Source organism: Oncorhynchus mykiss, chromosome 4 (assembly GCF_057628025.1).
Source record: "Oncorhynchus mykiss isolate SJ-2025 chromosome 4, ASM5762802v1, whole genome shotgun sequence".
Lineage (NCBI taxonomy): Eukaryota > Metazoa > Chordata > Actinopteri > Salmoniformes > Salmonidae > Oncorhynchus > Oncorhynchus mykiss.
This window is the reverse complement of record NC_143025.1, coordinates 35,277,522-35,300,979: the sequence shown is the minus strand read 5'-3', so window position 1 is coordinate 35,300,979 and position 23,458 is coordinate 35,277,522. Positions and strand designations below refer to the sequence as shown.

Below are 23,458 nucleotides of genomic sequence, written 5' to 3'. Positions count from 1 at the left end.
ATTCAAGCAATGACCGGTTCCTTGAACTTAATCTCAAACGTTCTGTGTAAATCCTGTTTTGGGCTAACCTGTGAGGTTTGCTGGTACAAACACTGGGAGAGTCTTCTCCTAAGACAGTAATAATTCAGTTGACCGTTTTACTCCATATAGAGGTAAATGTATCACTACTGTGATTTAATGGTATGACGTATTAAGCTCTCAAGCTATCCGAAAGTGTGATTACATATACTGCAAATTGTAGTCATAATTGTCATAAGCATGTCAAACATCGTTAACCAGTGTAATTAAATAGTAATGGAACCACCAACAAATAACACCAAAACAGGACATAAGCAAGGCAAAAATTTACTGAAACAAAAATTGTTTACAAAATGCATGAATGATAATATGGAAGAAGTCCAGCGTTCATTTATCACAGACACAGGAAAGAGGTCAACGTTCAAAAGGTCAAACACGAACAGGCCAGGGAACGGTCCCAATGGTACCCTACTCCCTATATAGGGAATAGGGTTCCATTTGGGATGCTGCCAAGATCCCTAGAGTCAACCGTTTATCTTTCAATAAACTACTTATTACAATAATTACATCTCAGTGTCTTCCTGGCTGTGAATATAGAACATGTATCATTATAAAACAAAGCAATAGTTATTTTTGATAGAAAAGTAATTTTCCTCCATGTATTATAAGTCTTAAGTTTTTCCATACTATTGAATGATGATGATAAAAACCTTTTGCTCAGTGGTACTGCTGTGAATGTGGGCCTTTATAACTAACTGTAACCCATACTGTCAGTTCTGTGACTCACACACTCAATTAGGGTCACAAAATGCTGGGAACTTTCTCAAAATTCCCACGTTTTCCAGAAATCCCAGATTGGGTATACCTAGATTTCCTGCTTATTCCCTCCTGATTCCAGGCATATTCCGACCAGGATTTCTGGAAAACGTGGGAAAATTTTCCAACCCTACACTCAAGACAACAGCAGTTTACAGACAAACAATGAAGACAATCTGAAAGCCACCTTATCCTATATCCTATCCTAATAAGTGCATCATAGTTGACGATCTTGGCCGAGTGGAGATGGGTAAGAACATCTTATAGATGTAGAATTCACAATAATATTTTCAAACATGTCCCCCCCCCCCCTCACAAAATAGCAAATTGCAGCACACAACTATTAAAATGTCCTCTCAAACTGGACTTAAATAAAAGTGCAATGCACAACTTTCATTAAATGAGTAAAGAACCAACTTGGAAATAAATGGAGAGCCCACAGCAATTCTGAACAGGCTATTTCCAATTCATCGCTATAGCAAAAATAGAACATACATCATAATCGTTTTGAAACCTCTACAGCATTGCAACTGACAAACTGTCTGTATTGCAGAAGTTACTTTTAGTTTCTCCAAGCACCATATAATAAATATGCTGGTAAAAAAAACAACTCAAAATGGAAAAAGCTATATTCAATGCATTCCTACAAAATGTATAGGAATGCAGTCAACAGTGTGAATCTGCTAAGAGGAGGCAGTATTAGTTACTAAAATGGCATTGCACCTCCTTGAAATCAAACATAGGTGCAAGTAGCACCATAAACTATACTGAACAAAAATATAAAGCGCAACATGTAAAGTGTTGGTTCCATGTTTCATGAGCTGAAATAAATGATGCCCAGAAATGTTCAATACGCACAAAAAGCTTATTTCTCTCAATTTGTACACAAATTAGTTTACATTCCTGTTAGTGAGCATTTCTCATTTGCTAAGATAATCCATCCACCTTACAGGTGTGGCATATCAAGAAGCTGATTAAACGCCACTATCATTACACAGGTGTACCTTGTGCTGGGGATAATAAAAGGCCACTAGAATGTGCAGTTTTGTCACACAACACAATGCCACAGATGTATCAAGTTTTGTGGGAGCATGCAATTGGCATGCTGACTGCAGGAATATCCACCAGAGCTGTTGCCAGAAAATGTAATGTTCATTTCTCTACCATAAGCCGCTTCCTTCATTTTAGAGAATTTGGCAGTACATCCCATTTCTGTCTGTAATAAAGCCTTTTTTTGGGCAAAAAATTCATTCTGATTGGCTGGGCCTAGCTCCCAAGTGGATGAGCTTATGTCCTCCCAGGCCCACCCATGGCTGCGCCCCTGCCTAGTCATGTGAAATCCATAGATTAGGGCCTAATTTATTTATTTCAATTGACTGATTTCCTTATATGAACTGTAACTCAGTAAAATCATTGAACTTGTTGCATGTTGTGTTAATATTTTTGTTCAGTATACATAGGAAAATATATACATATGTACGTAAAATAACAACTGGCAAACATGGTCAAATATTGAGTCAGAAAACACAAGTGTTTGAGGATGAGTGGCAATAACTTTTGTGTCTGCTTCACTCCCTTGAAGAAATCCTTCCTACCACTGAATTATATTGAGTGAATTGTTACTATCAGAAAGTTTACATCTTGTTTGGGAGCAAAAATCAAGGGCCAATATCACTTCATTCAATACACAAATTACTGATACTGGGCACTGGCAGACTAGCATAAAATGTGACATGGATGGTAATAACCATAGGGACAGGTTTCCTGGACACAGACCAAGCCTAGTTCTGGAAAGATATTTTTGGTCCAGGACAAGGCTTAAACAGTGTCTGGGAAACCAGTGCCTAATGCTGGAATGATGAAGGGATGAATTGAAGAAAAAGACAGTCTAAACTAGGGGTTGGACAGTTATTTTCAGAGGAAGTCCTTTAGTCAGAGCTACACTTACTCACTCAGTGGATAAATTAAGGTAAAGTGAGCAGAAGTCTGGATAAGGAATATCAGTGCTGGTGATTTGTTGGTAGAGTAGGCTACTTCATGCTGTAGTCGGCAGGCTACTCCATGATGGCTCTGTAGATCACAGGTTCGATGTAGTCTCCTCTGTACCGTGAGTTGATCACTCTCTGCCTCTTCGACTGCTGGATGGCCTCCTTGTCCTCAAATATACCATCGAAACGCATGTCTGACGCTTTGGACTGGGGAGACGGGGCAGGGTACACACGGAAGATGAGGATTACTTCATGGTCCATTGTCACAGGGAGAAGACTCATTAACAATTGACAAACATGCTGGAGAATAAGATCCAGTAGACTGCTACAGTAGAGTGAAAAAGTTCAGAGTTGATATACAATGTACAAAGGTTAGCAACTTCGGATTCAGTATATTGGATAGCTCACAGTACACTCACCAGTCTTGACTTGACTCTCTTGGGCAGCTCCTCATCCAGGGTATAGACATCATCTCTCTTGGCTGTTAGTTGTGACCCGTCTTCAAACTCCACCTACATCAAACAACACCATCAATGCCAAAATAACCACATTTGATGTCTCTCATAGCAAACAAAATAATGGTTTCATCACAGATGTTTGATGTATTGCTTGCTATGAGTTTTAAACCATCTGGGAAAATGGAGCTGATCAATTAGATAGCAAAGCAGTCTTTCATATAAGACTGTAATCTCTTTCTGCATAAGGTATATTGTTGCTACGGGTGAGTATGAATACTGTTGCAGTACCTGGTACATTTGGATGACGTGAGCAGCCACAAACTTAGCCCCGTAGACTAGACCATCTGTCCACCGGACCTGCACTACCTCCCCCTGCGATGGGGGGCCTAGCTGGGCACAATTCCGGCTCTGACAACAGAAAACAACATTAGATACAATTCTACGAACATACTATTTAGCAAGCACCAAAAAGGCATCACACAATTTCAACCAATGTGTAGTACAGAGCTGGGATGATAAACCGAAAGTTACAGACATTGACATGGCCTTCCTCTTACCGAAGCATTTTGTGTACGTCTGTAATAAACAATGTGATAGACAACATTCCTGTAGATTGTTCTAAAACCATTATTTGGTCAACAGTAATAGCCTATGCATCATGTTGATTCGTGCTATGAAAGTATCTGCCTGTCCCTGTTTCGCTGTCAGCTGCTGTGTGAGCGAGCCACTCTCACTTCCTCTCCCCACTGTGCGCACGGAGGAGGGAAATATGCATTCTGAGAAGCACAAGCATATTAACGTTGCTCAAAATGCAATTGCGGAGAAAAAGACTACTGTTTTTCAAAACCACTACTATATTTCTCACCTCTTTATATTAAGTTCATGGCACCACTTTACAACTGGATATGTTACATGAAATAGCTTAATTTTTTAATCATAGGCCACCATCTCAGCTGTCTTACTTGGCACTGGAAGAAAATGTTCTAGAGCCCTGCCGCTAATTTAAATTAACTGTCCATTAATGATTGTTATCAAGAAAAATAGTTACATTCATCACAATATTACTGTTTGTCCATATCGCCCAGTTCGAGCACCTCCACCCCAAAAAAATTGACCATTATTTATCGCCTATTCATCGTTATCACAACAAAACCAAAAAACGGGTACATTTATCACGCTGTGGACTGTTGTCCATTTTGCCTAGCTCTCTAAGCAATCAATAAACTAATCATGAACAGCATATGAACTACTGAACCGTAAGTCTCCTTACCACGATGTCCTCGGGAAAGAGGTTGTCGCTGAAGGAGCCGTCATCAAAGTTGACCTCATAGAACGTCTCCTTGGAAAGCTGCACCACGTCACACTGGTAGTAGCGGCCATTTTTGTGCTTACAGATCACCCTCTGTCCCACGGTGAGCTCATGCATGGCTGCTTTGTTACGCTGAGAGAGGAGAGAGATCAGTGATGATTACATGGTCATCCACAGGATTAGCATCAAATAAGAACTATCAACCTCTTTGGACTGGAAGCACATGGGCACACTTGTGGGAGTTTTCACTCAAATTTAAAACCTAGTCATGTTTATGCAATACAATGTGGTGAGCACAGTCCTGAATACACTGAGTATACAAAACATCCAGATAAATCCAGTTCAATCAGTGTAGATGAAAGGGAGGAGACAGGTTAAAGAAGGATTTTTAAGCCTCGAGACAATTGAAACATGGACTGGGCAAGACAAAATATTTAAGTGCCTTTGAACGGGGTATGGCAGTAGGTGCCAGGCACAGCAGTTTGTGCCAAGAACAGCAACGCTCTGGTTTTTCCACACTCAACAGTTTCCCGTGTGTATCAAGAATGGTCCACCACCCAAAGGACATCCAGCCAACTTGACACAACTGTTGGAAGCATTGGAGTCAATATGGGCCAACATCCCTGTCGAACACTTTCGACACCTTGTAGAGTCCATGCCCCGACGAATTGAGGCTGTTCTGAGGCCAAAGGGGAGTGCAACTCAATATTAGGAAGGTGTTCATAATGTTTGCTATACTCAGTGTATATAGAAGGTTTAGAAACTACAAGGCAAAGTATCAGAAGAATGTTCCCAACTAAGTCCCAAAACAGAGGCCTTCAGAGTTCCCCGTCTGGTGTATAGCTTCCTCTTTCTGAAAGACACCAAGTAAAGTACAACTGATGTATACCTCTGTCTGAATAGGGCCCTTGTGCCGGCAGCAGGTGACGTAGACCACGAAAGGCCACTCGTCTGGCTGCATGAGGACCCCAGCGGCCTGGGCACAGGTAGGGTGGTAGGCCGTAGAACAGCGGCCATGGGAACACTGCACACAGCACCCGGACGTCTTCTTCATCCTCTTCTTACAGTAGTAACATTTCTGCACATCACAGATAAGCATAAGAACATGCTCAGAGAAACAGGAAAGGGAAGTCTGACAGGGAAAACTAGGCCTGTATGTCCGGTCAAACAGTATACAGTAGCATGCTACATTCTCTTCAAATACAATGGCTGTCATGTTTCCTGTGAAAGGGCTAAATTCAGAAATAAGGCTTTGCAGAAAGAGATGTCATTTCATATCCCCCTGATATGACATGTCAGAAGTTCTGACTGACTGGGCTTAAATCCCAAACTCACGACATCCTCTAAATAGCCTAGTCTCTAGTCCAAGAATGGGCAAGTTTGATGGGGGTGGGGACCACAGATCATTTCCTGCACTTCTACACATTTTGCCATAGGGTGGAGAGAAATGTTTACAGATTTGAATATGATATCTCAGTGAGGTCCCCCGGTCAGTTTAGATAGCTGGCCGCTAAAATAACTTAGCACTCTAAACTATTTTTTGCAGACATGGGCTAATTGAGTGACTATCAGTGACTCATATAGAGGAGGATGTGTCAACTATTCTCAGGTTTTGTCATGCAAATAACATATTACTTTGACATAATATGCTGAAGAGAAGATATTCCGCCACTCCACTCTTTTCAGTTTGCTCCTCTTAATGCACCTTGGTTGGAGAGTGAGGTTGTGAGTTCCTATCCCTTAGCACGTAATAACATGTTGATGGTTTGTCCTCTGACAAATCAACTGTAAATTTCGGTGTTCCTCAAGGCTCCGTTTTAAGACCTCTGTTTTCACTATATATACAGTGAAGAGAACAAGTATTTGATACACTGCCTATTTTGCAGATTTTCCTACTTACAAAGCATGTAGAGGTCTGTAATTTGTATCATAGGTACACTTCAACTGTGAGAGACGGAATCTAAAACAAAAATCCAGAAAATCACATTGTATGATTTTTTTAAGTAATTAATTTGCATTTTATTGCATGACATAAGTATTTGATCACCTACCAACCAGTAAGAATTCCAGCTCTCACAGACCTGTTCATTTTTCTTTAAGAAGCCCTCCTGTTCTCTACTCATTACCTGTATTAACTGCACCTGTTTGAACGTGTTACCTGTATAAAAGACACCTGTCCACACACTCAATCAAACAGACTCCAACCTCTCCACAATGGGCAAGAACAGAGAGCTGTGTAAGGACATCAGGGATAAAATTGTAGACCTGCACAAGGCTAGGATGGGCTACAGGACAATAGGCAAGCAGCTTGGTGAGAAGGCAACAACTGTTGGCGCAATTATTAGAAAATGGAAGAAGTTCAAGATGACGGTCAATCACCCTCGGTCTGGGGCTCCATGCAAGATCTCACCTCGTGGGGCATCAATGATCATGAGGAAGGTGAGGGATCAGCCCAGAACTACATGGCAGGACCTGGTCAATGACCTGAAGAGAGCTGGGACCAGAGTCTCAAAGAGAACCATTAGTAACACACTACGCCGTCATGGATTAAAATCCTGCAGCGCACGCAAGGTCCCCCTGCTCAAGCCAGCACATGTCCAGGCCCATCTGAAGTTTGCCATTGACCATCTGGATGATCCAGAGGAGGAATGGGAGGTCATGTGGTCTGATGAGACAAAAATAGAGCTTTTTGGTATAAACTCCACTCGCCGTGTTTGGAGGAAGAAGAAGGATGAGTACAACCCCAAGAACACCATCCCAACCGTGAAGCATGGAGGTGGAAACATAATTCTTTGGGGATGCTTTTCTGCAAAGGGGACAGGACGACTGCACCGTATTGAGGGGAGGATGGATGGGGCCATGTATTGCGAGATCTTGGCCAACAACCTCCTTCCCTCAGTAAGATGGATGGATGGGTTGTGGCTGGGTCTTCCAGCATGACAACAACCCGAAACACACTGCCAGGGCAACTAAGGAGTGGCTCCGTAAGAAGCATCTCAAGGTCCTGGAGTGGCCTAGCCAGTCTCCAGACCTGAACCCAATAAAAAATATGAAAGTCCATATTGCCCAGCGACAGCCCCGAAACCTGAAGGATCTGGAGAAGGTCTGTATGGAGGAGTGGGCCAAAAATCACTGCTGCAGTGTATGCAAACCTGGTCAAGAACTACAGGAAACATATGATCTCTGTAATAAATATTAAGTTCTGCTTTTCTGATGTATCAAATACTTATGTCATGCAATAAAATGCAAATGAATTACTTAAAAATCATAATGTGATTTTCTGGATTTTTGTTTTAGATTCCGTCTCTCACAGTTGAAGTGTACCTATGATAAAAATGGCAGACCTCTACATGCTTTGTAAGTAGGAAAACCTGCAAAATTAGCAGTGTATCAAATACTTGTTATCCCCACTCACACCTCTTGGTGATGTCATTCAGAAACATCATGTTAACTTTCACTGCTATGCGGACGATACACAGCTGTACATTTCAATGAAAATTGCCCTCCCTGGAAGCCTGTCTTTCTGACATAAGGAAGGGGATGGCAGCAAATGTTTTACATTTAAACTCTGACAAAACAGAGATGCTAGTTCTAGGTCCCAAGAAACAAAGAGATCTGCTGTTGGATCTGACAATTAATATTGATGTTTGTACAGTCATCTACGTAAATTTGCAAAAATGTATCCCTTCTTTTGTCACTTCTAGATTAGACTACTGCAATGCTTTTACTTTCCAGCTACCCGGATAAATCACTAAATAAACTTCAGTTAGTGCTAAACACGGCTGCTAGAATCCTGACTAGAACCAAACAATTTGATCACATTACTCCAGTGCTAGCCTCTCTACACTGGCTTCCTGCTAATGCTAGGGTTAATCTCAAGGTTTTACTGCTAACCTACAAAGCATTACATGTGCTTGCTCCAATCCATCTTTCCGATTTGGTCCTGCCGTACATACCTACACATACGCTACGGTCACAAGACGCAGTCCTCCTTATTGTCCATAGAATTTCTAAGCAAACAGCTGGAGGCAGGGCTTTCTCCTATAGAGCTCAATTTTTATGGAATGGTCTGCCTATCCATGTGAGAGAAGCAGACTCGGTAAGAATCATCGCTTCAGTAGGTCCTATGATTGAGTGTAGTCTGACCCAGGGGTGTGAAGGTGAACGGAAAGGCACTTGAGCGACGAACCACCTTTGCTGTCTCTGCCTGGCCGGTTCCCCTCTCTCCATTGGGATTCTCTGCCTCTAACCCTATTACGGGGGCTGAGTCACTGACTTTCAAGGTGCTCTTCCATGCCGTCCCTAGGAGGGAGTGGGTTGAGTCTGTGACGTGATCTTCCTGTCCAGGTTGGCGTCCCTCTCGGGTTTGTGCCGTGAGGGAGATCTTCGTGGGGTGTTTCAGGGTAGTAAGTTGGTGGCTAAAGATATCCCTCAAGTGGTTTTGGGGACTGTGCTTTGGCAAAGTGGGTGGGGTTATATCCTGCCTGGTTGGCCCTGTCTCGGGATATAGTCGGACGGGGCCAGTGTCTCCCGACCCCTCCTGTCTCAGCCTCCCGTAATTATGCTGCAATAGTTTGTGTCGGGGGGCTTGGGTCAGTCTGTTATATCTGGAGTATTTCTCCTGTCTTCTCCGGTGTGCTGTGAGAATGTAAGTATGCTCCCTCTAATTCTCTCTCTCTCTTTCTCTCAGAGGACCTGAGCCCTAGGACCATGCCTCAGGACTACCTGGCCTGATGATTCCTTGCTGTCCCCAGTCCACCTGGTCGTGCTGCTGCTCCAGTTTCAACTGTTCTGCTTGCGGCTATGGAACCCTGACCTGTTCACCAGACGTGCTACCTTGTCCCAGACTTGCTGTTTTTGACTCTCTCTCTACCGCACCTGCTGTCTCTAACTCTGAATGATCGGCTATGAAAAGCCAACTGACATTTACTCCTGAGGTGATGACCTGTTGCACCCTCTACAACCACTGTGATTATTATGATTTGACCCTGCTGGTCATCTATGAACGTTTGAACATCTTGGCCATGTACTGTTATAATCGCCACCCTGCACAGCCAGAAGAGGAATGGACACCCCTCAGAGCCTGGTTCCTCTCTAGGTTTCTTCCTAGGTTCCTGCCTTCCTAGGGAGTTTTTCCTAGCTACCATGCTTCTACATCTGCATTGCTTGCCGTTTTAGGCTGGGTTTCTGTATAGCACTTTGACATCGGATGATGTAAAAAGGGCTTTATAAATACATTTGATTGATTGACATTCACTGTGTTTAACTCACCAGTTTAAACCTCTGTAGAGGAATCCCACTCAGATCCACAGGGCTTCTCTCAGTGATGTTCACAAAGCGAGCCTCCAACACTGCTACTGCACACAGCACATGGACCCACCTACAACACACAAAAACATGTCAACACACACAAAAACATGTCAACACACACACACACATCGTTAGTGGCTTATAAACTAAACCCTAGTAGATATATTTAATTAGAACGTCTAAATATGTGAACATAAATCAATATACTGTTGATTAGAGTTGTAGAGTAAATGTTCAATGTGTGATTACTGATTGCTAGACTAGACCACTCCCTGATCTAAGGAAATTTGACTGGCACACAAACTTACTTGTTGTTGTTGGCTTTCTGCAAGGCTCCACCCCTCAGCGAACACAAACAGCAACTCTGCAAACAGGAAAACAAACTGTCAGCCCTCATCATCCAAGTCATCTAAACATAGATGTGGTTCCTGCTACCTGATGACCAGTATCAGTTAGTCACATATCATTAGGAGACTACCGCAAACACTACTGCCAGATCTAATGACTGTTTAGAGTACTGCAAAGTTTGCAAACACTATTGACAGTGACAGTAACAGAGATTTGGGCCAACTAGGTGAGGTGAGTCATACATAGAGAAGGGCCACTGAGCTGTTGTAGAGACAGACACTAACCTCAGTCATGGCGTTGGCCTTACAGCGAGCACACTTCCAATCCTTAGTAACAATCTTTGGATCCACGCCATAACAGCCTGGTAACACAAAACCAAACACCAGGTCAGGGGACAAAATTAACATAGCATACACCAAGAGCTAGTTTGGGAGGACGATTGGCAGACAGGCATTGACAAAGTCTTAAGTCTTTCCTTCTTAATGTTGTTGTCCTGATCTCAATGACAGAGCAGCATTCACTTTCAGTCCCCGAGCCAAAACACACAATTCGCTCAATCCTGCCAATGACGCATTGGCATCAGTCATTACTATGGTAATTCAGTATGGTGCTACACATACCTCTAATAATCGAAGGTTAAAGATAAAAATCCTAAAAATAGAGATGTTTCTATTTTATTTGCACGTTTAGTATTAATTGATCTCTTTGCTATGTTTACTCCCTAAAGTGTTCCCATTCCCTTTAATTAGTGCATTGAAGACATCGTCCCCACAGTGACCATACGAGCATACCCCAACCAGAAGCCATGGATTAAATGTGACATCCACACTAAACTAAAGGCTAAAGCTGACACTTTCAAGTAGCGGAACACTAATCCGGACGCTTATAAGAAATCCCGTTACGACCGGCTATGACCTCCAAACAGGCAAAGCGCCAATGCAGGACTAAGATTGAATCCTACTACGCCGGCTCTGACGCGCAACAGATGTGGCAGGGCTCACAAACTATCACAGATCAGAGGGAAACCCAGCCGTGAGCTGCCTAGCGACGTGAGCCTACCAGACTAGCTAAACACGTCAAGGCAGACCACACGGAACCATGCATGAAAGCACCAGCTGTTCCGGGCGACTGTGTGATCTTGCTCTCAATAGCCAATGTGAGTAGGACTTTTAAACAGGTTAACATTCACAAAACCGCAGGGCCAGATGGAATACCAGGACGTTTACTCCGAGCATGGGCTGACCAGCTGGCAAGTGTCTTCACTGACATTTTCAACATATCCCTGTAATACGTAGCTCTGTAATACCAACTTGTTTCAAGCAGACCACTATAGTCCGCTTGTCCAATAATGCCAAGGTAACCTGACTAAATTACTTTTTCCCTGTAACACACGTCCATAGCCATGAAATGCTTTGAAAGGCTGGTCATGGCTCACATCAATACCATCATCCCAGACACCCAAGACCCACTCCAATTCGCTCCTGCCCCAACAGATACAGAGATGAGGCAATTTCTATTGCACTCCACCCTGCCCTCACTGGACAAAAATGAATACCTATAAGAATGCTGTTCCTTGAGTATAGCTCAGCATTCAACACCATAGCCCCCTTCAAGCGTATCACCAAGCACAGGACCCTGGGACTGAACAACTCTCTCTGGATGCTGGACTCCCTGACAGGCCGCCGCCAGGCGCTAAGGATAAGCAACAATACATTCGCTACGCAGACAATCAACACGGGGGTCCCACAGGGGTGTGTGCTGAGTCCCCTCCTGTAATCCCTGTTCACCTACGACTGCGTGGTCTCACACAATGGTGGTAGTACTTATCACCGACAACGATGATGCAGCCTATAGGGAGGAGTTTAGAGACCTGGAAGTGTGGTGCCAGGACAACAACCTCTCCCTCAAAGTCAGCAAGACAAAAGAGCTGATCGTGGACTAGAGGAAAGGGAGGGGTGAGCACGGCCCCATCCACATCGATGGGACTGTAGTGGAGCAGGTTGAGAGCTTCAAGTTCCTCCGTGTCCACATCACTACAGAATTAACATGGTCCACATACACTCTTTACAACTGTGTGGGTGTATGACAGGGCTTACTCCCCATCCAGGAGGCTGAAAAGATTTGGCATGGGCCCTCAGACCCTCAAAGTTCTAAAGCTGCACCATTGAGAACATATTGACTGGCTGCATCACCACTTGGTACGGCAACTGCAAGGCACTACACAGGGGGGTTGAGTACGGCATTGTCAAAGACTCTAGCCACCAAAGCCATAGACTGTTCAATCTATTTCCTGCACCTCAAGCGGTACCAGTACACCAAGTCTGGAACCAACAGGACCCTGAAGCTTCTACCCTCAAGCCATGAGACTGGTAAAAAGCTAATCAAATGGCTAGCCATTCTACCTACGTTGATCCTTTTTTGCAATGACTATGCACACACTGGACTCTACCCACACACACACACAAAGCACATCCACACATGCATACTGACACAAACACAGCTAATGTCTTATCTATCCTGTTGCCTAGTCACTTTACCTACCTACATGTTCATAGCTACCTCGTACTCCTGAAAATCAACTCAGTTCTGGTACTCCCTGTATATAGCCATGTTATTTTTACTCATTGTTATGCACTGCATTTATTCCTCATGTCACTATTTCAAATTGTTGGAAAAGGACCCGACAGTAAGCATTTCACTGTTAGTCACGAAGTATGTGATTAATAAAATGTGATTAGATTTGACAAGCTTAGGTCCAAAATAAGCCCATAGAAATGCACTGGGCTAATTTTAGAAACGTCTCGCAGTGCCTCTTCCTTTCCGGTGTATATCAAATGTGTCAGAGTAAAAGAAAAAAAAAAAACAATTCTAGGCCTGAAACAGCCTGTAGTTAACTCCTCTAAATCAAGTCTGTCCAAACAGCTTGCTAGAGTAGAGTATAGCTGTTAACCCTGGTATTACAGTTAAGGGTACAGTACAGCCTATGATCTCTCCAACTATAGCTGTAGGTAAACCTGTTGACTAGAAGCTTTCTGAAGGCTTCTAATACCCTACGTACACAACGCAGTTGCACACCTCTGCATAGTTGTTTTGCTACGCCACAGCTATTTTGCATTGCTACTTGTAGTTCATCTATGCATACGTACGTAGGGTATAAACGAGGTTTGAGGGTCTGCAAAAACTATGAGAGTACGTTATGTTGCGAGTACTGACTGGTGTGTAGTTAGTTAGTAAGTAGTACTGACTGGTGTGTATGCGGACACTGCAGTGGGAGCAGCTGATGAGCAGGCTGGTGCCGTCTGGCTCCAGGTGAGGGGTGGTGGGCGCCAGGGCTCCAAGCGCCTGCTCCTCAGCACCCTCCTCTGGCTCGGTGGTGGTAGTGAAACACATCTCAGCGATCAGAGGCTTAGTCCTCAGTCTGCCTCCAGGCAACACCACTGGAGTGTCCTTACAGTCATCAGCACACTCCGTCTGGAGATTTAAAAAATAATCATATTTAGCACCACTTGGGAGGACAATGGAGGATCATTTAAAAAACATTTTTACAGTTATTTTTTTTAACTGTTTTTTGGTTTTTAATCGCTTTGATGTAATTTTCACAGCTCTTAGTACTAAACTCAAAACATCAACAAAAAGGCAGTTGTTTCAAAACTAACCACATTTTCAATTGACTAAGTACAACACAAAATCAGTCCATTTTCACCAAATTTAAATCAGTGTCATCTAGAAATACATATTTTGCATTGCAATACATGTTCATATAAAGTAATTGCCTGTCACAATGCACTGCTCACATTACTTTTGATATGATTCTCTTCTGCAAAAATACATTTCACTTACTGAATCCAACTGTTAATTGATGACCACTTAAATGTTTGGTAAACCTATAGATTTTACATGTAAACTGGTTTGTCTACTACAGATTGAGAACTGCATCATGAAAATGTACATTGTAAAGTAGAAACATAAAAAGTATGATTTACACTACCGGTCAGAAGTTTTAGAACACCTCATTCAAGGGTTTTTCTTTAGTTTGACTACTATCTACATTGTAGAATAATAGTGAAGACATAAAAACTATGAAAAAACACATGGAATCATGTAGCAACCAAAAAATAATAATATATTAATATATTTGAGATTCTTCAAATAGACACATTTTTCCTTGATGACAGCTTTGCACACTTTTGGAATTTTCTCAACCAGCTTCATGAGGTAGTCACCTGGAATGCATTTCAATTAACAGGTGTGCCTTCATAAAAGTTAATTTGTGGAATTTCCTTCCTTCTTAATGCGTTTGAGCCAATCAGATGTTTTGTGACTAGGTGTATACAGAAGATAGCACTATTTGGTAAAAGACCAAGTCCATATTAAATGGCAATAACAGCTCAAATAAGCAAAGAGAAACGACAGACCATTACTTTAAGGCATGAATATCAGTCAAATTGGAAATTTCAAAAAGTTTCCATAACTTTTGAAAGTTTCTTCAAGGGTAGTCTCAAAAACCCTCAAGAGCTATGATAAAACTGGCTATCATGAGGACCGCCACAGGAACGGAAGACCCAGAGTTACCTCTGCTGCAGATGACAAGTTCATTAGATTTACCAGCCTCAGAAATTGCAGCCCAGATAAATGCTTCAGAGTTCCATCCCATTTGGTTTGGGCTTAGTGGGACTATAATTTGTTTTTCAACAGGACAATGACCAAACACACTTCCAGGCTGTGTAACGGCTATTTGACCAAGAAGGAGAGTGATGGAGTGCTGCATCAGTTAACCTGGCCTCCACAATCCCCTGACCTCAACCAAATTGAGATGGTTTGGGATGAGTTGGACCGCAGAGTAAAGGAAAAGCAGCCAACAAGTGCTCAGCATATGTGGGAACTCCTTCAAGACTATTGGAAAAGCATTCCAGGTGAAGCTGGTTGAGACTGCCAAGAGTGTGCAAAGCTGTCATCAAGGCAAAGGTTTACTATTTGAAGAATACAGAATATTGAAAATATTTTATATTTGAATTTGTTTAACACTTTTTTGGTTACTCCTTGATTACATACGTGTTATTTCATAGTTGTGATGTCTTCACTATTATTGTACAATGTAGAAAATAGTAAAAATAAATAAAACCCCTTGAACGAGGTGTTCTAAAACTTTTGACGGGTAGTGTATACTCAAATTAACTACAATGATGACTTAAGAATTTAGTTCACAGTAAGTTTTTTTTTTAAATCAGATATTGAGAAGATCAGGGATGTACTGTATGTAACAAATCAAAGTTAATTGGCCACGTACACGTTAAAGCAGGTACAGTGAAATGCTTGAAATGCTCCTAGCTCCTACAGTGCAGTAATTTAATATAGTGGAGTATTTGCATATGATCTCAGTGATCATTGTCCCATAGTCTGTATAACATGCTGACCAGACCGGACACGTCGCGTGCGCGAGCGTCACAAAATAAATGTAGAAATCCATGTTATTCAATTATTGCGCGCCAACGAGCGTCTGGAAGGAGGAGGAGAGATGACTACAAATGATTCGGTTGGCCATTTTATGTGTGGATTAATTGTCGGAGTAGAGGACCTTGTGCTTTTCAGGTAAAATGTCAATGTTTATATCCAAGGACAAATTAGCTAGCAACAGCAAGCTAGCTAAATAGGACAAATTAACTAGCTAAATTGCCATACATGTTTAATGCTTTTCGACCTGTCCCCAAATTCATGTAATTGGTTCAGAGTTTGTTTTGATATTTTAACCTGTGTGTCGTGATCGCGTTTGATGTTGGGGGATAAAATACATTTATGCACGATGTCGGACGCGCGCAGCCGGTTTGGGTTCCATTTTAGAGATACGAAACAGCAAAATACAAATTCATGTTTAATTAAGATAACATTTCAAAATGTTTCTGCTAAGGGTTTTTACATGACTGTCTCCTGTATTCCTGACCAAGTCTTGGCTTTAGAAAATCCCTCCTCCATATTTGTTCTCCTGGCAGATAAACACGCCCCTATTAAACAATTAAGAGTCAAAAGATACAGTGCATTCATAAAGTATTCAGACCCCTTGACTTTTCCCACATTTTGTTACATTACAGCTTTATTCTGAAATTGATCAAATTGTTGTTCCTCAATCTACACACAATACCCCATAATGACAAAGCAAAAACAGGTTTAGAAATGTTTGCTATTGTATAAAAACAAATCAACTCCCCGAAATCATATTTAAATATGTATTCAGATACCTTACTCAGTACTTTGTTCAAGGGCCTTTGGCAGATATTAGAGCCTCAAACCCATGCCAAATCTTTTCAGTCTCCTGAGGGGGAAAAAGGTCTTCAGAATTGTCTTGGTGTATTTGGACCATGATCATTTGTTGGCGATGTGGACAGCAAGGAACTTGAAACTCTCGACCCGCTCCACTACCATCGCGTTATATGAACTGCAACTCAGTAAAATCTTTAAAAGTTGTATGTTGCGTTTTATATATTTTTTCAGTATATTTCACAGTAAACATATTTTGGATCAATGGTTGTGTGGCGAGAGAAGATTACAGTCAACATAAATGTGAAATTAAAGGTTCTGAATGTAAGACTGGCTGCGTTACAAGCTTTACCATTTGAGTTTTGTGACAGAGTTTAGAAAATTCACCACATACTATACTTGTGAAAATAGTACCAAAGCGATTAATAAAAAGGGTAGAATTCAAAAAGTAAAGTTTTTATCTGTGCACTCGGTATGGCCATGGAGAGACACAGCAATAGAGCTAAATTCAGACTAGGCATAGAAAACATGAAATACCAAATTCACTGTTCAAGAGTACTGAGTGAGGTATACTACAATACAACTACTTTTCTCCTAACGCTAAGCGAAGAAAATAAATCACCTAATAAGAGCTTTACTCTCGTTAGGAATTTACTTTAGGAATCCCTTTGAGACTAATGACTGAGAGGATACACACTTTAGCTTCCAAAATCCCCTGTTAAAGTGTCTGAGTGCTGAGTGTCTCCTCCTCTCCTGCTGTTGAGCACTCTCCTCTACTCTCCTTTCCTCCCTCCTCACCCGCTGGTAGGTCTGGAACAATGAGCACACGGAGCAGTATGGGACCTGGAGGCCCATGCGACGGTTGTACTCCTTCTCTCTCTTCAGGCTGGGGGGTCTGTTCTGCCACAGATGGACAAAGGGCTTGGCCCACAACTCTCCCTCTAACCCATCCTCTTCTACTGGGGGCTGCTCTGACAGCTCTAAAAACAACAAAACAAAGATTGTCTAGCGTTAGCACAAGCCATATCCAAAGCGACTTACAGAAGTGTCGATATTGACAGTGGCCCATGAAGGAAATCAAATCCACAATGCTATATGCTCTAATCCCCTGAGTTATTGGAACCACAGACAGTTCTAAAAACACACACAGACAAACTACTATCATCTCATCGAGTATGCAAACATCGAGTGAATGATGCTCTTTTCTATTCAATGCCAGAACATGCCTGACACTGCTTTCCTTAGATCTTATCCAATATTTAGGAAAAGGAAGCCTAACTTGGGCTGAACTATGTGAATGAAGAAGTAATATTTGCATTCACCCTCGTCACTCATGCTGTCCTTCATCAGAGGGTGATGGCGAGGCAGCTTCCCCAGTTTGCTTTGCACACCTTCATCCTCCGCTACCTCTTCTGCCCCCTAGTGGAATAAAAGGGGTTAACAACATAATCATTATAGCGCTGATTCATTGAACATGTACAGTATATAGCTGACCTCAGAAAAATCATCATAAAGCCAATCCTACAGACAGAGGTTAAGTGACGTGATGTTTGGACACTACTCCTCTTTTCCTGCGTCTCTGCTCCTCCACCCCTCTCACCTTGCTGTCTTCCTGTTCCTCTGCTTCACTATCACTACTATTGCTCCTCATGTCCTCCTTGCTCTCTCCCTCGCTGTAGTCTCCCTTGGCGTAGCTGTGGACATGCAGCACGTCTGTCGGGCTCAGGGTCCTCTGGAAGAGTCGGTGAGCAGAGCTAGGGCTGTTGGCTGGTGCTGGAGGCTTCACATCCTCACTGGGGCCGGCCTTCTCTGAGCTCTGGGAGGAGGGGCCTGGTACTGCTGGTTGGGTTGATTGACTGTTAGTCTGTGGCTGAGACTTAATTAGAGTGGATTTAATAGAGTTATTGGCTTTCATCTGAAGTGCTAGCTTTCGGCTGGCGTTTGTGTTTCGGTTGGTCTGTGCGTTGGGTGGTAGCTTTGTTAGCTCAATTTTAACGTCCTCCGGCTTCGGCTCTGAAATAAACAACAAACAACATGAAAAGCTGGAGGCACAAGGCAATGTCTAACTCAGTGGTTCTCAACTGGTTTTTGCCTCGGGACACAAATTAAAATCAGGTAGTCTGTTGAGACCCAATATTCGCAGCCAAAGTACAATCTGGAACACTATTTGTAAAGCTATATTGATAGTAAATGTGGCAATTATGAAAAGGGAACAACATTACCACCTCTATTTGTCAATAATACATATTTGCCCACATTCTTGATGAAGAATGTTAATAAACTCACTGTCTTGAGACCACAAAATCAACCATAATAGTGCTTCTATATTGAAAATACTGTGACTGATTTTTTAAAATAAATTCAGCGATAAAATGTTTTAAATTTTAAGTTCATTATCACTTCTACACACTTTCTACCTGGTTTACGTTGTTTAATTAAGAATCCGCCCCCTTTTTTCAATTTTAGCCTAAAATGACATACCCAAATCTAACTGCCTGTAGCTCAGGCCCTGGAGCAAGGATATGCATATTCTTGGTACCATTTGAAAGGAAACACTGAAAGGAATGTTGGAAAATAACACAATAGATCTGGTAAAAAATAATAGAAAAAAGAAAAAAAACATTTTGTATTTTCTTGTACCATCGTCTTTGAAATGCAAGAGAAAGACCATAATGTATTATTCCAGCCCAGGTGCAATTTAGATTTTGTCCACTGGACTGCAGCAGTGTATGTGCAAAATTTTAGACTGATCCAATGAACCCATTGCCTTTCTGTTCAAAATGTTGTTTCAAGACTGCCCCAAATGTGCCTAATTTGTTTATTAAAACTTCAGGATAGGGGGCAGCATTTTCACTTTTGGATAAATAGCGTGCCCAATTTCAACTTCCTGCTACTCATCCCCAGAATATAAGATATACATATTATTAGTAGATTTTGATAGAAAACCCTCTGAAGTTTCTAAAACTGTTTGAATCATGTCTGTGAGTATAACAGAACTTATGTAGCAGGCAAAACCCAGATGACAAATCATTCAGATTTTTTTTATTTTTGAGGTCACTGTCTATTCAATGAGTTTTCATTGGGAAACTAGTTGGGAAACTAGCCAAAACTATTTCTAAGGGACTTGTTTGCAGTTCCTACCGCTTCCACTGGATGTCACCAGTCTTTAGAAATTGGTTGAGGTTATTCCTTTGTGTAATGAAGAAGTATGGCCATCTTGAATGAGTGTCATTTGAAGTCTACTTTTTGAGAGAGGAGCATGACTTGAAAAGTAGCGTGAGTTTGTTGTCTTACTGTATTGATTGTCCCGTATTCAATTTGATGGATTATTAACGTTTAAAAATACCTAAAGTTGTATTACAAAAGTAGTTTGAAATGTTTTGGCAAAGTTTACAGGTAACTTTTGAGATATTTTGTAGTAACGTTGCGCAAGTTGGAAGCTGTGTTTTTCTGGATCAAACGCGCGAAATAGACATTTTGGATATATATCGACGGAATTAAGCGTACAAAAGGACCATTTGTGATGTTTTTGGGACATATTGGAGTGCCAACAAAATACGCTCGTCAAAGGTAAGGCATGATTTATATTTATTTCTGTGTTTGTGTAGCGCCTGCAGGGTTGAAATATGCTTTCTCTTTGTTTACTGTTGTGCTATCAGATAATAGCATCTTATGCTTTCGCCGAAAAGCATTTTTGAAATCTGACATGTTGGCTGGATTCATAACGAGTGTAGCTTTAATTTGGTATCTTACATGTGTGATTTAATGAAAGTTAGATTTTTATAGTATTTTATTTGAATTTGGCGCTCTATATTTTCCCTGGCTATTGGCCAAGAGGGACGCAAGCATCCCCCCTATCCCAGAGAGGTTAATAACTTTTCATGTTCAAAATTGTGCACTCTCCTCAAATAATAGCACAGTATTATTGCACTGTAAATTGGACAGTTCAGTTAGATTAACAATAATTTAAGCTTTCTGCCAATATCAGATATGTCTATGTCCTGGGAAACGTTCTTGTTACTTACAACCTCATGCTAATCGCATTAGCCTACGTTAGCTCAACCGTCCCGTGTACGGGACACCGATCCCAAAGAAGTTTTAATTAAGTTCAGACTGGACTATTTATTGAATGTTTTTATTCAGACACCTGAGAACCATTCAAAACCTCCCATGACCCAAATTGGGGTTGCGACCCACCAGTTGAGAATCGCTAGTCTAAATGATCTCCCTCAAGTCAATCTGCAGTAGACTAGTGTCAGTCCCTTTTTAATTGTTTGGTAGCATAGTCAAAGATTAACTGAGGTACCTTACCTTTGTACCTCAGTCCATATACAGTATTTATGTATAGATTGAATCTGGTGGGTAATTATTTTTTTCAGTGAAGAACAAATTCTTATTTACAATGATGGCCTACTGGGGAACAGCCTTGTTCAGGGGAAGAACATAATTTTACCATGTCAGCTCGAGGATTCGATCCAGAAACCTTTTTGGTTACCGGCCCTAAAGCTCTAACCACTAGGCTACCTGCTGCCCCTTAAGGGACAAAATGAAACTGTGGTTCTGGTGTTATACTTTGTATTTCATGTTATTGAGAAGCTTCCCATGAACACAATTGCTCTTATTTTATGAGATATCTTATTTTAAAGTGATCTGAAAAGTTCAAAAAAGGTCAGACAGGTCAACGTTAATCTCTAGTCAATAAGGCACCAAATCACATGTCTGGTTTCTTAAATTCAACACTTTTTTGTCCAATAACTCAAGATAGGTTGGCCATACTGTTCTGGGAAAAAAAAAAAATACTGCTATGCAAATGATGCATTTAATATGCAAATGTAGCATTACAGAATACAACATTCCAGTAATTTAAGCCCAATCATTTAAAGTAGGGTGGTCATATTATTAACAAATCTTAATGCTTTATGAAAAACAGAGACTAACAATCAATGAAATTAGAATACAACTTCTAATACTACTTTACGCAAATATAATACATAATATGCTAATTAGTCTGTTCATTTAAAGTAATGCGGTCATATTGTTTTATGCAGAACTAGGAGTTCACACAGAGGAATAGGGTACAGCCCGCGCACACACATTTTCACACAAACACACAGGGGGAATAGATAATCATGAACAAAAAAGTAAGGTTACTATTTACCAATTAGTAACTGTTAGGCTGTATACTGAATATACAAAACATTATGAACATCTGCTCCTTCCATGGCAGACTGACTAGGTGAAAGATATGATCCCTTATTGATGTCACTTGTTAAATCCACTTCAAATCAACCACCACCCAAAGGAAATCCAGCCAACATGTCAACTGTGGGAAGCATTGAAGTCAACATAGGCCAGCATCCCTGTGGAGTTGAGGCTGTTCTGAGGGCAAAAGGGTGGGGGTGCAACTCAATATTAGAAAGGTGTTCCTAATGTTTGTTATACTCAGTGTACAATCACAGTTATGTTGGCTGTCCCACAGAATTAAATGTTCTAAGCACAGCATGTGCTTTAAATTTGGGCTCATATCGCGTAAATATCACAACATGCATATTTGATTTTTAGACATGGTTAACAACTTCCATACTCATGTTTTAAAATAATGTATGTATTTTGATGCCCACATTGACATTAAGAGAAAATTGAATTTGTTTTTTATAATTTTTTTGTATAATTATTGCATAGCGTCCATCACGGGGTCACCTAACTGAGGTACCTTTGTGTGCTGGGGTGTGTCCTCCACTCCACTTTTCCAGCTTGACTTTCTTTTGCGCTACCTCTCCTTCCTCCTTAGCTTGCTCAGCGTCTTCATCCTCCTTTGCCTCCACAACTGCTTCCCGCTGGCGCTTTTTCCCAACCTTCAGCTTCAGGTTGCTGTAGCACAGGACAGAGAGGGGAACTGTCAATGTTTTTTATATGTCTCTTTTGAGACACTAGCTCAAAGTGGTGAACAAAGAATTAATAAATTATTTTATTTGATCATTTAAAAAAAAAGGGGAAATCTGCAGTAGAAGCAACAAAAAGTGTTGGGGAAATGTAACAAATTCATAGACAGAGCTTTGGATGCAAGGACTGACCATCCATGATATCACAAGTATAGTTTAAAAATCAGGAATTTAACCTTTTCTTGCCCAGGAAACACCCCCAGTGTAATCAACATTTTCAAATGGATTTAGTAGAAATTCTTTCATTATTTTGACCCCCCCACATTATAATCCAAGATGCTGGTAACTAACCCAAGATACACCCCTGGTGTGGTTTCCAGTGGGAGCAAATGAAGCATAGTGGGTAGAACAAGCAAGGACGTGGGAATAGGGGGCGTTCTAGCATGTATTTTCTACACATGCAAAGTATGCACAGTAGATACAAGACACTAGTTATTGCACACTACTCCGAAGTGTGTAATAACTAAATTCGACCCTTCTAAACACTGCAATGTCAAGTCCACAAAACTTAGTGCCCTCTGTTCGTAACGGATTCTAGTTTTGGGTACAGAAAACTGTATCGAGTTCGACTATTTCAACAATGAGAACATTTGCAGAAAGTCGGCCAAGTTTCATCTACCGCCATCTTCACCAATTTCTCGCCACTGGACATCCTCTCATGGTGGTTGGAAGTTCTAAACGGATGCTTCAGATACAGTGCCTTCAGAAAGCAATCAGACCCCTGGACTTTTTCCACATTTTGTTAGATTACAACCTTATTCAAAAATGTATTATAGTTTTTTCCCCTCATCAATCTACACACAATACCCCATAATAACAAAGCAAAATGTTTTTAAATAGATGTTTGCTAATTATTTAAAATTAAAAGACTGAAATATTACATTTACATAAGTATTCAGACCCTTTACTCAGAACTTTGTTGAAGCACCTTTGGCAGCGATTAGCCTCGACTCTTCTTGGGTGTGACGCATAAGCTTGGCACACCAGTATTTTGGGAGTTTCTCCCATTCTTTTCTG

General features: G+C 41.3%; 1 protein-coding gene across 5 annotated transcripts in view; it reads right to left on the bottom strand.

Annotated features, from left to right (window-relative positions):
• Nucleotides 1-329: 329 nt before the first annotated feature.
• LOC110521735 (lysine-specific demethylase 4A) overlaps nt 330-23,458 on the bottom strand; it is a 51,426-nt gene continuing 28,297 nt past the window's right edge. For 3 of the 5 annotated variants that reach the window (XM_021599552.3, XM_036968612.2, XM_021599553.3), the window contains 13 exons: nt 22,213-22,370; nt 18,100-18,512; nt 17,822-17,918; nt 17,298-17,479; nt 13,493-13,718; nt 10,532-10,608; nt 10,208-10,263; nt 9,861-9,969; nt 5,479-5,667; nt 4,551-4,721; nt 3,569-3,688; nt 3,242-3,334; nt 330-3,029 (listed from right to left, as the gene is read on the bottom strand). In XM_021599552.3, coding sequence (XP_021455227.1) covers nt 2,889-3,029; nt 3,242-3,334; nt 3,569-3,688; nt 4,551-4,721; nt 5,479-5,667; nt 9,861-9,969; nt 10,208-10,263; nt 10,532-10,608; nt 13,493-13,718; nt 17,298-17,479; nt 17,822-17,918; nt 18,100-18,512; nt 22,213-22,370 — 2,032 coding nt within the window. In that variant the 3' untranslated portion in view covers nt 330-2,888. The remainder of the gene's footprint in view (nt 3,030-3,241; nt 3,335-3,568; nt 3,689-4,550; nt 4,722-5,478; nt 5,668-9,860; nt 9,970-10,207; nt 10,264-10,531; nt 10,609-13,492; nt 13,719-17,297; nt 17,480-17,821; nt 17,919-18,099; nt 18,513-22,212; nt 22,371-23,458) is intronic. The other 2 variants (XM_090231903.1, XM_090231904.1) reach the window with 1 other exon arrangement.